At 36.5% G+C, this 19,837-nt stretch overlaps 1 protein-coding gene and 2 pseudogenes across 1 annotated transcript; 1 reads left to right on the plus strand and 2 right to left on the minus strand.

Annotated features, from left to right (window-relative positions):
* Positions 1-2,740: 2,740 nt before the first annotated feature.
* On the plus strand, positions 2,741-4,058 carry LOC114543592 (annotated as a pseudogene).
* Positions 4,059-5,338: 1,280 nt separating this feature from the next.
* On the minus strand, positions 5,339-6,472 carry LOC114543593. Its single transcript, XM_028562514.1, has one exon. It carries the CDS (start codon positions 6,470-6,472, stop codon positions 5,339-5,341), a length of 1,134 nt encoding a protein of 377 aa, XP_028418315.1.
* An 8,538-nt stretch (positions 6,473-15,010) lies between these two features.
* LOC114543590 lies at positions 15,011-16,571 on the minus strand (annotated as a pseudogene).
* Positions 16,572-19,837: the final 3,266 nt, after the last annotated feature.

Consider the following 19,837-nt stretch of genomic DNA (forward strand, 5'->3'; position numbering starts at 1 on the left):
TAATATACCAGACATGTTTCCACAAGCACCTTCATATATATATATATATATATATATATATATAATATATATATATTATATATATATATATATATACACCCATTTGCAAAAACGTTGGCCGCAGATAGATAGATAGATAGATACTCGAAGTCTAATTAGAATTGCATATGATTACATTTGCATGGGATTTCAATCATATTACACAACATATGCAATTCTAATTAGATTTCGAGTATCTATCTATCTATCTATCTGAGGCCAACGTTTTTGCAAATGGGTGTATGTATATATATATATATATATATATATATATATATATATATATATATTATATATATATATATAATATATAATATATATATATATATATATATTATATATATATATATATATATATGTATATATATGTATATTACTGGTAATATGTTTAATGACAGGACGAACCTGAACATACTCGCCCGAAAAAACAAAGGAAAGCATGAAAATAAATATCGCACATCGAACAGATATTGCACGAGAAAACACAGCAATGGTGTGCTTACATGGAGTGCCTGCGACCGCAATCTCTACGAATGGTTTGCAACAAGAACAACCCTAAATGCTGTGAATTCTTTTGCCCTGAACTAGGTCGATCGTTCGCTATTTGATACGGCTATGATGATGTGGAGGGCGAATGGCGCGATTCATCCGCTGTGTGATACCCACTAAAGACCGACCAGGATGAGAGTTGTGAAGGATTTAAGTAAAGGCAACTTGGGGAGACCGTTTTTCTCGGGAACAGTCGGTTTTTACCGAAAGTATGCGCGGCCTCCACGCGAGATGATGTTATCGGCACAAGTGTGTTATTGCAACATAGCTTACACGTGGAATGACTTACGTGAGAGGGCTGTGCCAGTGAGCTCCAAATATATCTGGAGTAAGAACTTTGGGTACAAAAAGTGAAGCCAAAGATGGCGGAGATGGAAGTGCTATTGTACGTCAGTTTCAGTCTCCTAACTCGCGCGGCCAAATATTTCTCATTGTTTTTGACCGGGAGTGACGTTCCCGAAACCCTCAGATTTTCGTGTTTTTCATCATTTTGCGAGCACAAGAATGGAAAAAATTTATTCATTTTACTGAGAATGTGATTCTTTGCATTTACTCAATGTGGGTGCCGCATTTTCCGACTGTAAGTGTGAGTAAATATGCATTTTTCGCCATAAATTCAACTACGCACATACCTTTAATTTTGATTTATTTCCATATATTTTCACCTCATGTTTTCAGTTTTTTGTTTCGTTTTTTGTTTCGAAACGCTTTAACTCTGGTTTTCCTTTATTTTTTGGTTAGCTTTCCTATAATAGAGCTCTTTTTAAGGTTTCTTTTACGTGCATTATGAGTCTTGTTTATAAATTTCATAATCATATATTAGTAGCCAATATTTCAAACCCGTACGTTTTTCAGCATAATTTTCTTTCCTATTACTTTTTACATGAATGAAAGCCTGATACAGATGAATTGAACTCAGAAAAGTTTTACTAGTATCTATCTTTTTTGGGAAGCATATTCTGTAGTAAATGTTGTCAGTGATTTGCGAAAAGCCGAAAACATCAACAACCCGCCACTCCGTAGCTTTCTTAGTGAGAAATCGCTTATTTCTTGGTTAATTTAATTAAAATATAAAAGTATCTCAGTATCAAACATTAGTATTATACCTCTCATTGAAATTCCCCTCATTTTTACTCAAAATAGGAAAAAATAAAGTTAAAAAATACGAATTTAGATAACTGCGCACATATAGGAAGACTGAAACTGACGTACTATAGCGCTTCAATATCCGCCATCTTTGGCTTCACTTTTTGGCCTCACGGAAGTCTCAAGTTCTTACTCCAGATATATATGGAGCTCACTGAGCTGTGCGCTCACGCTATACATAATTATAAATACAAACTTAGGATTTGCGAAGAAAATATTTTATTACTCAAATTACATATGTTACAACATTGAGAATATTTCTTTCAATACCATGAGGACTGTTCATTTTAAAAGTTGATTTTTTAAATATTCTTTGTATGCTTTGTGATGACTGTCTCGTGGCTTGTAAACTGTTCTCTTGTCGTTTTATTCGGTACTTAAGAAAAGTACTCAGAAAGTGTACCAAAAATTATTCAAATTTCATAAAATATCTTATCATTCCAACAGCGAAATAGACCTTATGCATAATGACGTCATAACACCTTAAGCGCGCGGTTAATTATGGTCTTTGTGGTCACAGAGCGGGAAAATCAAGATGGCTACTGTCGAAAGTGAGTGTTTTGAAGTTAACTGTCTTTTAAAGGCTGTTCAAGCCAACGAGGATTCTAGTTCTTTTGAGAACTCTTGCACGGATCCTCTGCGGTTGGATAACTCTGAAAGTCAGTGCACTAGTCGGCTTCTTCGTCGAATTTTACGAGGCCATGTGGAGGTACTGCATGTCCTCGAAAGCTGGTAGAGTCGGAAACAAGTGAAGATATCTTCAATTCTGACAACCGTGATTGGATAAAATGCTTAGAGAAACTTCCAGGATTTACTCATGAAAAGCTGGAGAATAAGCTTGTAAAAATAGCCGTACAATGCCTGATAAAAGGCTCCAAAAGCTTATCGAAATATGAAGAAAGGCTATGGACTATGGAAAGAAGGTTATGTAAAAAGTACTTTTGTCAAGCCAAATGTGCAAGCCTCGAAGCTGTTGTTGGTGGTGAAAGCGCGTGTTGGTGCTTCCATGAAGAGCGTCAGCTATCCTGTTTATGTTCATTAATCCAAGTTAACGGTGAAGTGGAATATGCTAAGTGTTCTTGTAAGGCTGGCCAAGGAGGTTGCTGCAAACACGTAGCTGCTCTATTGTACACTATTTTGGACTTTGTCAATCTGAATTTGAAACACGTTCCTGTGGAATTGACATGCACACAACTTCCTCAAAAATGGAGTGTGCCCTCTGGAAGCTCAAAGACCCTGGACAAAGGTGTTAAATTTGAAGAAATGCTATTTGAAAAAGTTGATGTGAACAAACCTGCCAAAAGGTATATTGTAAAAGGGAGTAGGGAAGACTATTGTGCTACTCCACCATTTGCTCGGACTGTGACTGCAGAAGAAATTAAGTCTATGGCAAATGCATTTGAGAAAGCCAATTGCGCTTCACTATTTCGTGAAGCTATAGCCTCAAATAACTATAAGCCATGTGAACTTTTCGAGACATCTTGTAATCAGTTGCAAAATAGAAAACTGGACAACAGCTCTGTTCCTATTCCAACGCAAATACCACCAAGTCAACTGGTTGATCAGATCTTTAAAAATGTGCCAAATGGTTACACCCCTCCATCTGATTACAGCCCAGAACAACTAGAACTAGTAAAAACAAAAGTTGGGTTGACTGTATCCACTGCTAAGGATATATGTTTGAGTACTATGAGGCAAAACAAAGATCCTCAATGGTACGCTGAACGATCTAAAAGGCTTACTGCTTCAATTTTTGGCAAAGTTATCAAATATAGAAAGAAAAACCATCCAGCTTCACTGATTGAATCAATTTTATGTGTTGATCATGAGAAAAGAAAAGTGCCTGCATCTGTACAGTGGGGCCTGGATAATGAAAGTAATGCAATTGCTAAATATCAAGATGTAACATTAAAAGGCAGTGCTTTTGTCACATGTTGTGGGTTAGTCATCAGTCCCCAGTGGCCATGGCTGGGTTGTAGCCCTGATGGAATTGTCATAAAAGATGGTGTTCCAGTTGGATGCATTGAAGTTAAGTGTCCTTACTCAGTGAAAGAAATGAATGTTAATGAAACTGCACAAAGTGTCAAAGGTTTTTATTTAAAAAAAAGCGAAAGTGGATTAGAACTTAAAGTGAACCATGCATATTATTATCAATGTTAAGGTGTCTTGAACATTTTAAATTTACCCTGGATTGATTTTGTGGTATACACCAATGCTGATATGCATGTTCAGCGTATCTATAAGGACACTTCTTTGTGGGAGAACAAAATGCTGCCAGAACTAACATCATTTTACTTTTCATTTATTCTTCCTTCTTGTAAATGACATTAATAAAACACACATCAATTGTTTTTTACTGGCTTTTTTACTTATACCAAAATATGTCACTTGAAGTGGCTATATACCTGATAAAACTCATCTTCATTAGTATTCTTTATATACAGTCCACACTAATCAGCAACAAAGAATACTAATGAGACAGCATCTATTGTATTCATGTTTTTGGTCATTTAAAGCATTTGTAGTCCTGTTTTATCATATGTGAAATGCTCGTGCTGCGCACTTGCATTTTAAATATGATAAAACACTCCTGTGCATGCTTTAAATAGTACTTAATTAAGACAATATTGAAGGAGCAAGGTAAAGTATATGTATCAACTGTGATAATTCGAGAAGCTAATTTCCTAGATTAACTTCATTGACTAATGAAATCCTGTCCTCAAGCAACACGTTATTACTGTTGTTTAACCCATTGAGTGGCAACACTCTCTACTTGACAAGTCATCTGGCATTAGACATGTAGTAAAATAATAAACTAGGGCACATCGGAGTGCATTGCTGCTTAACGCATTAAGCCAGTAGCGAAGCCAGCCTGACAATTTGGTCATGCTATGCAAATAATTTCGTGTTCATAGACCATGAAAACAATCAATTTCTAAAGAAATGAATAATAAGTTAAAATTTGCATAGCATGACTAATTTGTTGGGCTGGCTGCACCACTGCATTAAGCACCAGGGCTTCTCCATTGACAAGTAAAATCGCCTGGTGTTTGTCAAAAAAATAAGTAGGGAGCACTGGGGTGCATTGCCACTTTAATTAATAGGTTAAAGAGTTCATGAGCCACAAAATGGTTACAGTTTTGTAACACTCTAAAAACTTTCAAAGGCTTTTATTGGGAGTAAGGTGAAGGTTACCCCTCTACTCTAGTATATTTCTGTTAAAAATTCCAAATAATAGATGCAAATACCTTTAACTCATTAACTGGCAAAGTGCCCCAGTGCGCCCTACTTATTTTTTTTTAACAAACGCCAGATGATTTTACTTGTCTGGGGAAACCCTGGCACTTAATGGGTTAAAGAATAGATTAACCATTAAGGGGTAGGACACACAAAGTTTAATAAAGTTTCACAGCCTACAATGGATTTAATGTGAAAATGTTTTGGACCTAGCCTTTATTATGGGCAAATTTTAAGCCTTTGATAGAATGAAATGCTATAGGGTTGCCTTTTAAAAGGTTAACTCCAGCCATGTCAATGTCAGGTAAAATCATCTTGTTAGGCCGAATAAATAATAAAGCAAGGAGGATTGCAGAAAAACTATCATCTAGTCCAGCTTGTTATTTTCTACAAGTAGTGGTGGTAAAAAGTTAGAAAGGTAACAACAAATCACCCAAATTTTGTTTAAATTTGCTGCCATGGAAATTGGAAAGACTGTACTTAAAATTTTAAAATTCTTTATTCTGGCAATTGCCCGCTCCACATGGATCCTAACAGAAGCTATTCTTCGAGTCTTGGTTTCCTCTTCAATTGACAAGTGCTCTTTCTCACGCATGAATGGTGGTATATTTAGTGACACTCCATCTGGTAAATTGTGCTCAATATCAAATCCTCTATCAGCCATAATTGAGTCTCCATTTTCTACCAAGTTCAGAATTCCACAATCAATAGTAATTTGTTGATCACTTGATCTTCCTGCATACAAATCCGATACAAAAGTGACAGCTCCTGATGGGCTTATGCCAACTAAACCCTTGGCAGTGTTGTGGCTTTTGTAAGTGGAGAATGTTGCACTTTGACTTCTAAAAGAATTTGGTTTTTCAATAAATATTTCTGTGCAATCAATAATAACTCGTGTCGAAGGATACATATCTCTAAATGAAGCTGGCATTGAATTATCAACTGCTTTTCTGGATGGCCAAATTGGAAAGCTACGTAACCTTGAATGCAAGAAGTCAACCCAAGTAATAAATATTCTTGACATATGTGATTGAGACAACCCAGCTCTGGTCGCTATATCTTCTTCTAAAAGCCCCAATCGCAAGCGAGCCAACACAAGGAAAAATTCCTGTTCAGGTGAATTTGTTCTTTTAGGTCCACGTTTAATTACATCTTCAGAGCTTAACCTTTCCAAATCAGTCTTGGTACCATAATACACCAGATTATTCACTGCCGGTCCAAATGAATCAAACAATGTTTTGAAGGTTTTGTAGTCTTCCAGCCCCGTATAAAACCTAATGAGAATGTCATTGTCCTTAAAACATTCAATTGAAAAACGTATTCTTTTCCTCTCTTGTTCCAGTTGCTCCGTTAATCCTCTTATCTCATCTTTTTGACATTTATTTTCATTTTTAAGTCTTCCATTCTCCTCCTTAAGTTTCTCATTAGTTGCTAAAAGTTTTTCCGTTTGTTCTTGTAAACAAGCAATAGGATCAATATTCTCATTTACAGGTGTAGCCATTTTATCTGGTTCTTCTATTGAGCGTGATGAATTATTGTTATCATCAAGTTCTGAAAAAGGTCTGCGTTTAGCAGGTACAGATTTTGTACATGATACAAGAGTCCGATTTTTTGCCTTTACCGTTGAACGAGGTTTCGTTGGTGTAGGTCTGGTTGCTTTGGGAACAATCGTAGGAAGGTTGTTTAAATAGGTTTTACGTCCCCCAGGAAAATGCAACGAACAAATTCTATGACCAATTGTAGGAGAGAAATCCCTGCGTGAAATGAGATTAATCCACTTCTTTCGAAGTTCTTTCGACTCTTCACTTTTACCACTAGGAATGCTATAAAAGGAAAGCTCTGGATTCCTTTTGTGGTTGCTTTAACAACCAGGAACACAACACGTATAACCTCCAGCACCTCCACATGGCCTCGTAAAATTCGACGAAGAAAGCCGACTAGTGCACTGACTTTCAGAGTTATCCAACCGCAGAGGATCCGTGCAAGAGTTCTCAAAAGAACTAGAATCCTCGTTGGCTTGAACAGCCTTTAAAAGACAGTTAAGAACTTCAAAACACTCACTTTCGACAGTAGCCATCTTGAAATTATTTTCCCGCTCTGTGACCACAAAGACCATAATTAACCGCGCGCTTAAGGTGTTATGACGTCATTATGCATAAGGTCTATTGTATTCAGATTTTTGGTTGATCAACTTCACATAACAGGAAATTATTATAAAGCTCTTCCGACAAAACATCTCTCCATAATAATAACCTAAACCTATATATACGTCTTAATAATTCTTCAAAATATTTCAACTCATGCAAACAAATTTTACACGTATATTTCTTAATATTACTGAAACTCATTTTAAATTTTAAACGCCATGCACAGCAAACCAAACTCCAAAATGTAGGTTTTCATCAACAATATAATACCGAGTCTACATAGAGAAAACAAGAATGTGCCTAATATTTAAGCTTTTAGCTTAAAAAGAATTATAATCTATTACAACAAGTTTGGGAGACCCTTGACTGTCCCGGGGGAAGAGAAAAATATATTTTCAACGAATGACGCATAACTAAAAGCGTCAGAATGAAATTTATACACTGACCCAATTAAAAACATGCATGCGCTATCCTACGGCAACATGTTTAATGAGCATGCTGAGTGTACCTAAGGAATTTTAGTTGAACAGCTATACTCTCGTGTTTAATATTATCGAACAAAAACAGACATAATAACATATACATGTAACATGTCATGTCAATGACAAAAACTTAAATTATACAAATCTTAAAATGTGTCCAGTTTCATGTCCATTTATAAACGCGCTGACCATCAGGAAGGATCCGGTAAATTCTGAAACTTTCATACGTCTCAGACTCTCAGTAGTCGTATTTCAACGACCACGGAGGCTTCCACTGGTACCTCGTTGGCTAGATATTCGACATAGCCATCATATTAGGATAGAGGAAGAACATATTGCCAAACTCGTCTTGGACTGCAGACTGAGGGCAAAACGATTGTAGTTTCAATTCTAGTTCATGGGAAGTGTAGAGGTTGTGGACAGCTGTCTTGAAGAGACATCCAAAACGTGAAACAAAGTCTAGCATTGCCGTAAGTAGAAGTATGGATAAATACAGAGCGTGCGTTTCTTTCGAACCAGTCATCAGGTCGCTTCAGCACCTGTTTCTAAGCAATGTTTGTAATATTGATTGTTCTGATTTCTTGTGAGTATATACTAATAGTGGACTGATTGAGTTTCCGAAACGTTTTGTAAGGCCGATCCTGCACCAAATGTTAAGTCTATATTATGTTATTTCTATATGCGCAAGGTAGGAGATCTTTTACAACGTTTTTACTAAAGTTCACTAAAGTTCTCTTCTTTCTCATTCTTCTCTTCTCTTCGGATTATTCGTCCTTTCGGACCTCTTTGTTTTCTGTTCTCGTCTTGGCTGTCTGTTCTGTCAGGTTGAGCTTCTCCAACGTTTCATATACTTTTTACTCCACTAGTCCACTCCTTTTAGTCCACTCTCGTGTTTAGCCCACTCTCGTGTTTAGTCCACTCTCGTGCTTAGTCCACTCTTTTTAGTCCACTCTCGTGTTTAGTCCACTGAATGTTCTGTTGCTGTGCGCCTCCTTTTATAATAAAATTTGAGGGGATCTTGAAGACGCCCTGTGCAAGATGGTGTGATTCACACAATCCAATCAGCGTTGTAGGTTGTAAGTGTGGGTTGGCGTTAGAAGCTCGGTCCAGCTCTCATACTTTGTTTACTTAAGGCCGGTGACGCACTAGTCAAGTTGGTCTTTTACTTAATCGATCACTGTTAAAACTTGTTCACAACTTAAACTATTTATCATCAACTTAAAGCACAAGCATCAACTTATTACTCTGTGAACCGTATCTCAACTTATAAACTATTTTACAAATAATTTCATCGAATTAGGCTTTTAGTGACGTAAGGCTTCAAGTGCTTAACCGAGCAAAATATAACAAAGACATGATTGACATAAACTAGTATCCGCTAAGAACTTATGTTCTTGAGTCGTGACACTTGTACTTTGTACGACATACTATTGTTTCGGAGGAAAATCCCATGGGCTGTGACCTTATGACAGGAAAAGTAATTTTGTGATTCCGAAGGGTCATAATAATATTTACTTTACACTTCATTTTATATGACGTGTTCCCCAAGTAAGTTCCTCGTCGATATTGACCTTGTGTTTTTTAACAATGCTAAATTACATATATTCGCATTTCGTAACAATTGCACAAGAACGATGCACTTTACAAAACATGGCATATTCACAGGTTTTCATCGAATACCTGCATGGTAAAAATCCATATACTCTCAAATTTTTTGATGAATGTGGTTTAAAATTACCAAAGCACACTGCGCGAAGATACGGGCATGCCCCGATGAGAGAAAGAGCGGTAGAATTTCAGAGGTACGCCGAAACTGCAAATACAACGGTTAACCTTATGTGTTCACTAACTGGCGTAGATTACGCAAATACAGTTGACTGGAGTGCAGATACCTTAGATTTTCTCAAATTTTTTGAAGAAGCTTCCGACTCTATAAATGTTCGAACTGGACAGCCCGTGTTAGAACCTGGTTCTGTTATTGTTATGGACAATTGCGGAACCCATCACTACGATGGAGGCAGAATCTTAAGAGAATTTTTAAATGATATTGACATAGAACTGGTATATATGCCTGCTTACTCGCCCGATTTCAACCCTGCAGAATACGTGTTTGGAAAGATGCGTACGTTATTGAAGTATAGATTTGGAGACTGTACGAACATAACAATTCCTGAATGCATATATAACATGTACACTTCATTAGAGGCAATTACACCTGGAGACATGAAAGGATTTTTCGAATATACAGGTTACCTTGAAGTATAGAAAGTCTTACGTAAGCAAAGCCGAGCAGTGGCGAGGGACGAGGCGAGGAAGTAAAATAATGAATACAATTACTGTTTGATCCCCGAGCCGGTGTGAAGCACCGGGCGAGGGTACTAATTCCGCCCGGAGATTTTAATTACGCCCGGGAATGCAAATGCGAAATGAAAGTTGTCCGCCATTATGTCATGGATGTTGGGGGTTTTTGTAAGTTATGCGCATGCGTAAGTTTAAGACGAGTTACAACTGGTAACTAACAAACGTTTGGAAGCATGCGATTGGCTAAATTAAAATTTTGGTTCGCGTCAGCATAACTGATATTTTGAATTATAAAATTTTTAAAAAAAAATTTTTCATTTGGATGGTTTTGAAAATATACGGAAAAATTCAATCGTAAAATTGATCAAAACGTAAAGTAAATGGTGTTTTCGGATCGAAAAACTTTGATTCAAATAGATGTTGAAAAATCAACGATTTTGAAGCATTTTTGGAGTGTTTTTGAACAGGTAAATAGGTAGATTTTGTATTCTAAAGCATGCAAGTATTTTGTAAGTTTATAAATATGTGGATTTATCAACAAATGTATGACACCTCTTTGAATTTATTCGTTGATTTCGTTAAAATGATTTTGATTTGAAAAGTATTTATTTTTAATGGTGAATCTGTTTAAAAAGCAATTGAAATTTCGCTAAAACTGTATTATTTTTAAAGCAATTCGTAGCACAATTATGATTATAGTCGAATTTGATAGCTCGAGAGTAGACTTTATAATTGTACCAAGATATAGGATTTTACTTTGCGACTCCGATCATTCAGCAGAAACGAGTATTATAGAATTTCAATGATGGAAATATATGTTTATTTGGGACTTTGTATGCATGTATTTCTAGTAGCTTTGAATAGAAAAAAGTGATGATTGAACGCACTGTTATAACTTTGAACAGAAGAGACAACATAACCCGAAGCGCGTCTGTTTATGTTTATCATTATCTGTTTATCATTAGCTATAGGATTTGCTAAAAATAGAAATATGTAACATGTCGATTTCAGGAAAAAAAATGTTATAATCAACACAAAGCTGAACGCAAAAGTTCCCAAATTCATGTATGAATTTCATACGAACTTCAGTAAACTTAGATTTTAAATAAATTTTCGGAACTTAATATTTAATAAATTGTACAAACGATAAAGCTCATACCGTTGAAAAATCAAACTCAAAAAAATAAATATGAACTAGCCGCAAATATAATGGTGCATCCCTAAATATCAACGTCCGTCTAATAGGATCAGGGCGCAGACCAAACAATTAACATTTAGTAGCAATATATATAGCATTTGTATTAACGGTGCCATTGTTCTATTTACGCCGACTTTTTAAACATAACAAAGCCGCAGGCGCGTTTGCTTCGCATTGTATCTGGTCTTCGTCCTCACTGCAGTTGACTGATTCTACGCCATCGGAATCGATTTCGATTTCTTGTTGCTGTAGTTTTAGAGCTAAATGAAAATCTTCTTTCTCTTGTTCACCCGGCAAACAATGACTCGCTTGAAGCTTCTTTACATTGACGCTTCACTGGAAATCGTATGGCATATTCTTCCTGGGCTGTTTTTTGACTTGATACACGATGATCGGTGCCTTGCAGTGTTTTCCGAGTATTAGTACTTGTGGCTGTTGTCTTTGATTGTTCCTCTTTCACGACTGTACTTAACATGTTCATTATGTTAGTTCTAGTGGCAAAAGTCCCCTTTAATTGGACCTCTTGCGGAATTGCAAAGGATCATGGTAGTTTAGTAACACGGCAGAATTTTTGTGGGTAGCCGCTGCGCATGCGCGGCTAACCACTATGTCAGAGTCGAAAGTGTCCGCGTAGCATGGAGGGTAGGGTCTTCGGCACTCGTCGGTAATCACTCGGACAGATTGGCGCTGAAGGAAACACTCGAAACATTTCCGACGTTTAATCAGATTTTTATTCGAAGGGGCTGCTTTGAGTTTTGGCAAATTTCTGTATAAAAGTCAAGGTAAAATCAACGTTGCATTATTTGTGTCAATATTTGTCATTTCAATCGCTCATTTGTCCACTGCCGAGCAATTTTGATCACAACCGGATTATACGAGCGTACAAATCTTTAATTAATACTGCGTGGCTTGTTTGCAATTTTCATTGACAATATCTTATCACTGTGGTAATCAGTCCTACAATCAGTCAACATTGAATGCCATCATTCATCATTGATATAAACGTGTATTGCTTCAGTTGTGGTTACCAGGAAGGTATGTCCTAGGACCTAGATTTTCCTCCACATTATTTGAAAGCAATGAATTTGAATGGCACATTATTTGAATGGCACATAAACATTGTGATAGTATATAATTTGAACATACCATAAGCACAATTCACTTTCTTTTGACTCTTAATCAATTGCTTCTTGAGATATGGCAAGCAAAAACCTTGCCATTGTGCAGGTATTAAAGTTAGACCTTGCCATTGTGCAGGTATTAAAATTGAAACCAGCCATTGTGCAGGTATAAATAAAAAGGCAGCCATTTTGCTGATATATTCAAACAAAATATTAAGTTTAAGGCTACAAATATGTGCATCATTATTGAAGTTCATCACTCCAGGAGTGGTTCACACCACAATTTTCTAGACCGTTGAAACAGTTTCTGCTGTCTGAAAGGCAAGCTTTGGTATCAAATACTATTAATGTTTTATATTAATGTATTTTGCTTGTCATATCTTAAGAACCAATTGATTAAGAGTCGAAAGAACAGTGAATAGTGCTTATGGTGTATTCAAATTATATACCATCACAATGTTTATGTGCCATTATTACTGAGACTTTCAAATGATGTATTGGTAGAGGAAAATCCAGGTCCTAGGACATACCTTCCTGGTAACTTCTACTCAGCAATGCACATTTATATCAATGATGAATGATGGTGTTCAATGTTGACTGATTGTTGTACTGATTAACACAGTGATAAGATATTGTCAATGAAACTTGCAAACATGCAAGCCTCGCAGTCTTATTGGACCTAGGAACTAGTGCTATTATCTCCATGCTGATAAGTTATCTGTAATCAACATTGCAAACCACCTGTACCTTCCTTCTGGATCTATGAAATCACATTATCATCTTAGTTATAATGGTGATAACAGATTGTTATTGTCAATAAACTTTGGCAAACAAGCCTTATAATCTTACTGGAGCAATAACCATCCTAACATTTATTAACTTATATAACATTCATTGATCAACAAAATAACCAATGTTGTATGTAACAAAGACATGTTGATAATCAAGGGACATCAAAACAAAATAATTTAAAAACGTCTGAAATCTTCTTTCTCTACTTTTAAACTAAGCTTTATGTTATCAGAGGATTCGTGCCACTATTCTGGAACCTTACTCTCTTTTTTGTTCTCGCCAACTATTCTGCTTAAAAATATGCATTCCTATCTCTTGTAAATCTGCTTTTATGTATGTTTTGATCTGTAGTAAAATGTATTTAATACAGTAAAATATTATAATATATAGATTGTGTAATAAAATAGACTTCTTTATAACTGTATTCAACTAGCTAACTATAGGGCATTTTTGCCGTTTTGTTTGGCATTAGAATGTAAGAGTAAAGGGCATGTTACAAGGTGCAATTTTTCTTGCAACTTGCAATGCAATTCTACTTTTAAAGAGATGTAAATTAGTGAAGAGGCTTCAAAATGTAAGTGTAAGAAACGCCATGCAGTGTAATAAAGACAAAAGTTCGGTAGTTGGCAAATTTACATCTCTCAAAAGAAGAATTTTAATTGCAAGTTGCAAGAAAAATTGCACCGTGTAACAGGGCCTTAAGCATCAGTTGATATTTACTCGCTATTTACTCGTTGATATTTACTATAGCAGCCTGTCGTTTGACATTGAATACAAAATAGGTTTATCGCAGTTAATGTTTACGGCTACCCACATGTACGCATTGCGTACCTATTTTTAATCATTGCCGCTTGCTGTGTTCGAACAGACAAAGAAGCTTTTGATGTGAAAATTTACGGAAAACTTTTATCATTTTGACTTCGGGTAAAGTTTTTTTCAAATCTGTACGTCTTGCTTCATATTTTTTCCTTGTCTCGGGTTTCTACGATGAAAATGTCTTGAAATATTCAGCATGGCGTACAGAGTTGCCGAAGCGTGCTGTGGCTTCGATTCAAGATGGCCAGACACAAATTTTGCTATCTTTTCCAATCGAAAGGTATGTGTTCAGTTAAATTACTTTTAAAATAAGCGGAACAAAGAGGGATCGTTTCGCCGAGTTATACGGCAATCGACTGCTTTCTCACGGCCTGAGACACGAAAATGTTTTCAGACTTAGTCGGTCTAAAATAACACATGTTTGATCAAGTGTTCTTTCCCAAAACCAAAACATTGAGCTTTTTTAGGCGCGAAAAGTTACCGTTTGAAGTATAGAGCTTTCTTGTTTCAAAAATTTTCTGTTGTGTTGAAGTGCTTTTAAGTGCTTTTCATTGCTGCTTATGCGTCTTGGTGGAGTTTTTCAACGACGTAAAATTCACGCGATTCAAAATAAAATTGCTCGCTTGGCCGCCAACCTATTTAGACCGTTTCTGGATATATTTTTCTTGAAAAATGGAAAATAACAATAGTGAAGTAACTAAAACCACTAAAGACAAAAAGTTCGGAGGTACAACTTGTTGTGTGCCACTTTGTAAGAGTAACAGTGTATACCGATCTTATCCATAACAGTGTTATACCGATCTTAGTTCAAATTTCTGCGGATTTCTATTGTTCTCAATAGGGTTTTATTTCGGTTAGAATCTTAAAGCAAGGGGAGGGATTTGATATCTTCTCAGGGAAAAGCGGGGTTCATGAATTGAATTGATGATTAAATATTCACCGGTTTTATCTATATAAAACCCGGCTTTCTGGGTTTTATACAGATAAACCCCAGAAAAGTAAGGTTTTATATAGATAAAACCCAATGCAAAAAAACAACACCCTACACCTTTTTACGCACGCTAAAATTAAATCACGACAAAAAATTAATTACTACAACTAATCTGTTGATAGAGCAGTTGTTCCACACTATCATACTTTCTCAGTCAATCTTTCTCAACACACAAAGTCAAACACGTTAATTCAAAAAAAGTTAAAAATACACTTATCAAAACAACTTCTCTCCCCGTTTTCCATCCGTGCCTTCTTTCTTTCCATATCTTCAAGCTGCTCCTCTTGCTCTGTAGTATTCCTCTTCAAAAGAACATCCTGCACTCGGTCTTCATTCATACTATTCACTTTCGTTTTCTCGCCTGTTCTGACGCCACAATCCATAGATTTGGAAATTGCGATTTTTGTTTGAATATCTGGTCTTTCGTATTTCTGCAACGACCTTACATCCCGATGTCCAGTCCTCTCCATGATAAACTTTTCCGGTACACCTCTTATAAGACCTCTTGTTGCTGTCGTTGCCCTTAAACTATATGGTTTGTGAAATGACCTTCAATACCCGCAGTTTGGCACAATCTACGAACTGTGTTGCCTAACACGTTATGTCCCACTGGATTGCGTGTAAACCATTCTGCAGCAAAGACAGAGTAAAAGCTTGTTACTAAATAAATTCAACAGATTTTGATAAGTTACACTACTTGTAAATAAATAGATTCGAAAACCTACCTTTATCCTCCGTGTTAATCTTCCGTTTCGGAGCTAGGTAGAAACATCCTGAAACATCCATGGGACATTTTGCAACGTACGTTTTATATAAACCGACCAAGCATCTTTGTGGCACATCGGAGTTGCTGTAATGTTCAATTCTCTTTCTCTTCATTGACCTATGTTTCAGACCACCTTGGTTGTTCTTCTCACCAAACGAATTAAACACAAGTTTCTCGGGTTCCGTTTCATTAGCTTCAATTAATGTAAATTGTTCAAATCGTAGATTTCTGTGCTCTTTTCCACTTCGTAATGCAAAGCTCCTCCCAATCAAAAAAATCATCGTATCAAGAAGCACTTGGGGAGACTGGCCACCGAGTAATTTCATATCCCATAATTTGTTTTCTTGCTCTTCTGTAAACGCCTGTGCTTCTCTAACGTTAACACCGTAGCCTTGGCCAGTCAACCTTTTCATCTCGGCGTCTAACGAATCTTGAAACGTTTTGAAGCACGGGTTGTCAAATAAATTTAACTCTGGTCGGCCATTCTCTCTAAAGTGACGTTGTATGCCACAGCACAATTGGTACAACGTGTTTGGAGGGTATGGTTCACCGCAAGGTTTTTTCTTTCGTATTTCCACTACAAATTTTGCGAGCCAGTAATTAAGTTCATTGTTGTTGTTCAAATTTACAATGTCTGGTTCAACAAACCCGTACAAATCTTGGCTGCTTCTTGTGCCTTCGCTATTTCGTATTTGTGCCGACTCTTGCCAAGCACGAACAGCCCAGTTAGTGTTGTGCCTTGTGGCTGCTGGTATACGCTCAGCATTTCTTTTTTGTAGCTCCGCATCGGAAACTGTTGCTATGACTCTCTTCGTTATCTTTGCATCAGCTATGGGCACTCGCGAAAGTTTGTTTTGTTCATCTAAGCTCTCGTCCCCAAAAAGAATTCCGTTTAATAAATCTATATCTTCATCTGATTTTGCCTCCCTAAAAGCACTTTGCGTGATATAGAAATCTAGATCTTCGTCGCTGTTTCTGTCGCTCATAGTTCATCCAACCATCAACATATGCCGCTCACTCTACCATGCATGCTATCAGAAAATTATCCTTATCTACATGTCTAACCTAATTTTTGTATAAATTTAGAGTACTATTAAAACAAAAGCCAAATTAACAATTGTCCTGTCTAATTGACAAAATATTCCCAGAAGTGTTTAACATATGCAGATACAGAGATAGATAATCTGCGGTCGAACAAAAAGATATTCACAAAGCGTGACTCGTAATTTTCTTTAAATTTCTTTTCCGTAGCCTTAACCGATGCTTGAAGTTTTTTCTCCCACCACTTACTGCATTTCTTTGTTTCGCCTTGTCGATTTACTTTACGCTTACATTTATCATTGAGTCGCTAATTAGTAAGGCTCAATCAACTACACGTAGCAAAGGAGCAATCATTCTTAGTAAAATCCTTACAAATTTGAACTAAATTAGTTAATTACCTCGAACATCGGTTTCTTAGCGAGATACATCCCTCGGGAGCGTAGCCCTCATATGATTTATTCGGGTCACGCCCCTCGGGTTGTATCTCGCTAAGAAACCTCGTTCTCGGTAATTAACTCTTACTTATCCATTGTGGATTAGATATCCTGATGCCGGAACGTTCGATAAAAGTTCATGTGTCTGATCGTCCATGGATGACTAACCAACTTAAACGGCTCATTATTCAAAGGCAAAAGGCGTTCTCACGAGGAAAGGATGGTTTATTCAGGCATTTAAGGAATAAAGTAAACCGTGAAAGGAAGCGATGCCGAAAAAGTTATTATCTATCTAAAGTCCGTGGACTAAAGGAAATTAAACCGCACAGATGGTGGCACGAAATCAAACTGTTATGTGGCTCTTCGGAAAAGCATAACCCAGATTTTCGATCAAGCTTGACTACGAACTTAAATTGCAACGATTACGAACTAGCAAATAAGATCAATGAAGCCTTTATCAGTGTTATGGCAGACTACGATCCGCTAACTAATGACGTATGTGTCTTGAAGGAAGACGACGACGAACCAATACAAGTTACCGAAATGTTGGTCGCAAAAACTTTACGTGAATTAAGCGCCACAAAAGCGAATGGTCCGGACAAGTTACCAAACTGGGTACTGAAGACATACGCCGATATATTAGCACCTGCCGTTGCTGATATTATCAACTGCTCATTCCAAACGTGCAAAGTCCCACAAGCATGGAAGATGGCCGACGTTCCCCCCATCCCTAAACAATCAAAGATCACGGACTTTTATAAAGATCTAAGGCCAATTTCTCTGACGTCAACCTTATCAAAAGTGGCAGAAAAATTCATCATTGACAGAGGACTGAGGCCGACTTTCTTAGATCTTTGGATCCATCACAATTTGGTTTTGTACCAGGCTCGTGTACAACGTTTGCTCTTATCTCAATGTTACACAAATGGCTAACTGAAACCGATGGCACAGGCTCAGCGATAAGAGTAGCTTTACTCTATTACAGGAAAGCCTTCGACTTAGTTGATCATAATTTGCTAATTGCAAAATTACTCAGTTATGGTTTAAAACCCACAATCGTAAATTGTATTACGGACTTTCTACGAAATAGATTACAGCGAGTAAAGATATCAACCGAAGGTGTATCTGACTTCCTACAAGTTCCAGCGGGCGTCCCACAAGGAACCAGGATTGGTCCATGGCTGTTCTTAGCCATGATTAACGATCTACGTATCAATGGTTCCCCCACAAATAGTATATGGAAATTTGCAGACGACACGACCATTTCTGAAGTCATCTTAAGGAACATGGAAAGTAGATTACAAGATACAATAGACCAAGTTGCTAAATGGTCCAATGAAAATAAATTTCAGTTAAATCCGATAAAGTGTAAAGAGCTCCGAATTGACTTTACTAGAAGACCCTCTACTAATGATGGTTTGATTCTAAATGGCGAACGCTTTGAACTTGTTAAATCAGCTAAACTACTGGGTATGACCATCACGGAAGACCTAAAATGGAACAGTCATATCGAAAATATTGTATTAAAAGCATCAAAACGACTATACTTATTAAGGCAGTTAAAACGAGCAGGTGTAGATCATTATTCCTTGATTCAATTCTACTTTGCATGCATTAGATCCATCTTAGAATACGGCTGCCAAGTTTTCCACTCAGGCCTTCCTGATTATTTGTCGGTGGATATGGAACGTGTACAAAATCGAGCCTTGCGGATAATCTACCCGGAATCAAGTCCAAAAGTCGCATTAAAAGAAGCAAAATTAAGGAAGCAAACACTGAAGGACAGAAGAGAAAAGTTATCACAAAAGCTATTCTCGTCCATCGAAACAAAAGATGATCATAAATTACACCATTTACTACCTGAAGAAAACTTACCAACACATAATTTTAGAGAACTGAGAAGATTTAATCTTCCCATTATTAATACGAATAGGTTATTGAACTCTTTTATTCCAAATTTTGCGAAAAAATCAAAACTTTAAGCATTTTAGTATAGTCTTAGTATTAATACTTTATTTTAGCGGAACATTTTACAGTAATCTTAAATTTAATAGAATTTTATAGCAAAATGTTGTAAGTATAGTAAACATATTCCATATTTTACCTAAATTTCTTTGCCTGTAAATTTAATTGTAATTCAGTCGTAAGACTGCAAAAATTGATCAATTAGACATTAACATAACATCAACATTAACATTAACATTAAAAATCCAGGGTTGTCTTTTCACAAATTTCCCAAAGATTCAAGCTTGAGAGAAACATGGCTAAACTTATTACATATAAGTAAACAACCTTTGAAAAGAAATCCTTTGGTTCATTACCAACAATTGTTAAATCGTCGAGTAGACAAACAGTGAACAGTAGGGAAGGTAGAGAACATATTTCAAGCTGCTATTCGGTTCAAAACTGTGAAAATATTAATTAAACTACCATACCTGAAAAACTTACAACTGACGAAGAAAAATAAGAGTCAGACTATGAAAAATTGAAAGTTGAACATGCTGAATTACAAAGAAAATATAATGACTTCTTGCCAGTAATGCAAACTTCAAATTTTATACTGGTTTTCAAAATTATCAGACATTTAAAGTTTTCTTTGAATACCTGCAACCGGCATGTGATTTTCTAAGCTATACTGGTTCAAGTAAAAATGTAGAATATACATCAGAATCTCAAACAAAATTGGGACGAACTAGGTCAATGTCACCAGAACAAGAGTTGTCCATGGTTATTGTACGTTTACGATGGGGGCTTATGGGAACAGACATAGCAAATCG

This window comes from Dendronephthya gigantea, unplaced genomic scaffold, assembly GCF_004324835.1.
Source record: "Dendronephthya gigantea isolate DGI-Jeju-01 unplaced genomic scaffold, DenGig_1.0 000492F, whole genome shotgun sequence".
NCBI lineage: Eukaryota > Metazoa > Cnidaria > Anthozoa > Malacalcyonacea > Nephtheidae > Dendronephthya > Dendronephthya gigantea.

Coding starts and splice junctions, on each gene's coding strand:
- LOC114543593 (XM_028562514.1), bottom strand. CDS start 6,472: ATGGCTACACCTGTAAATGAGAATATTGATCCTATTGCTTGTTTACAA.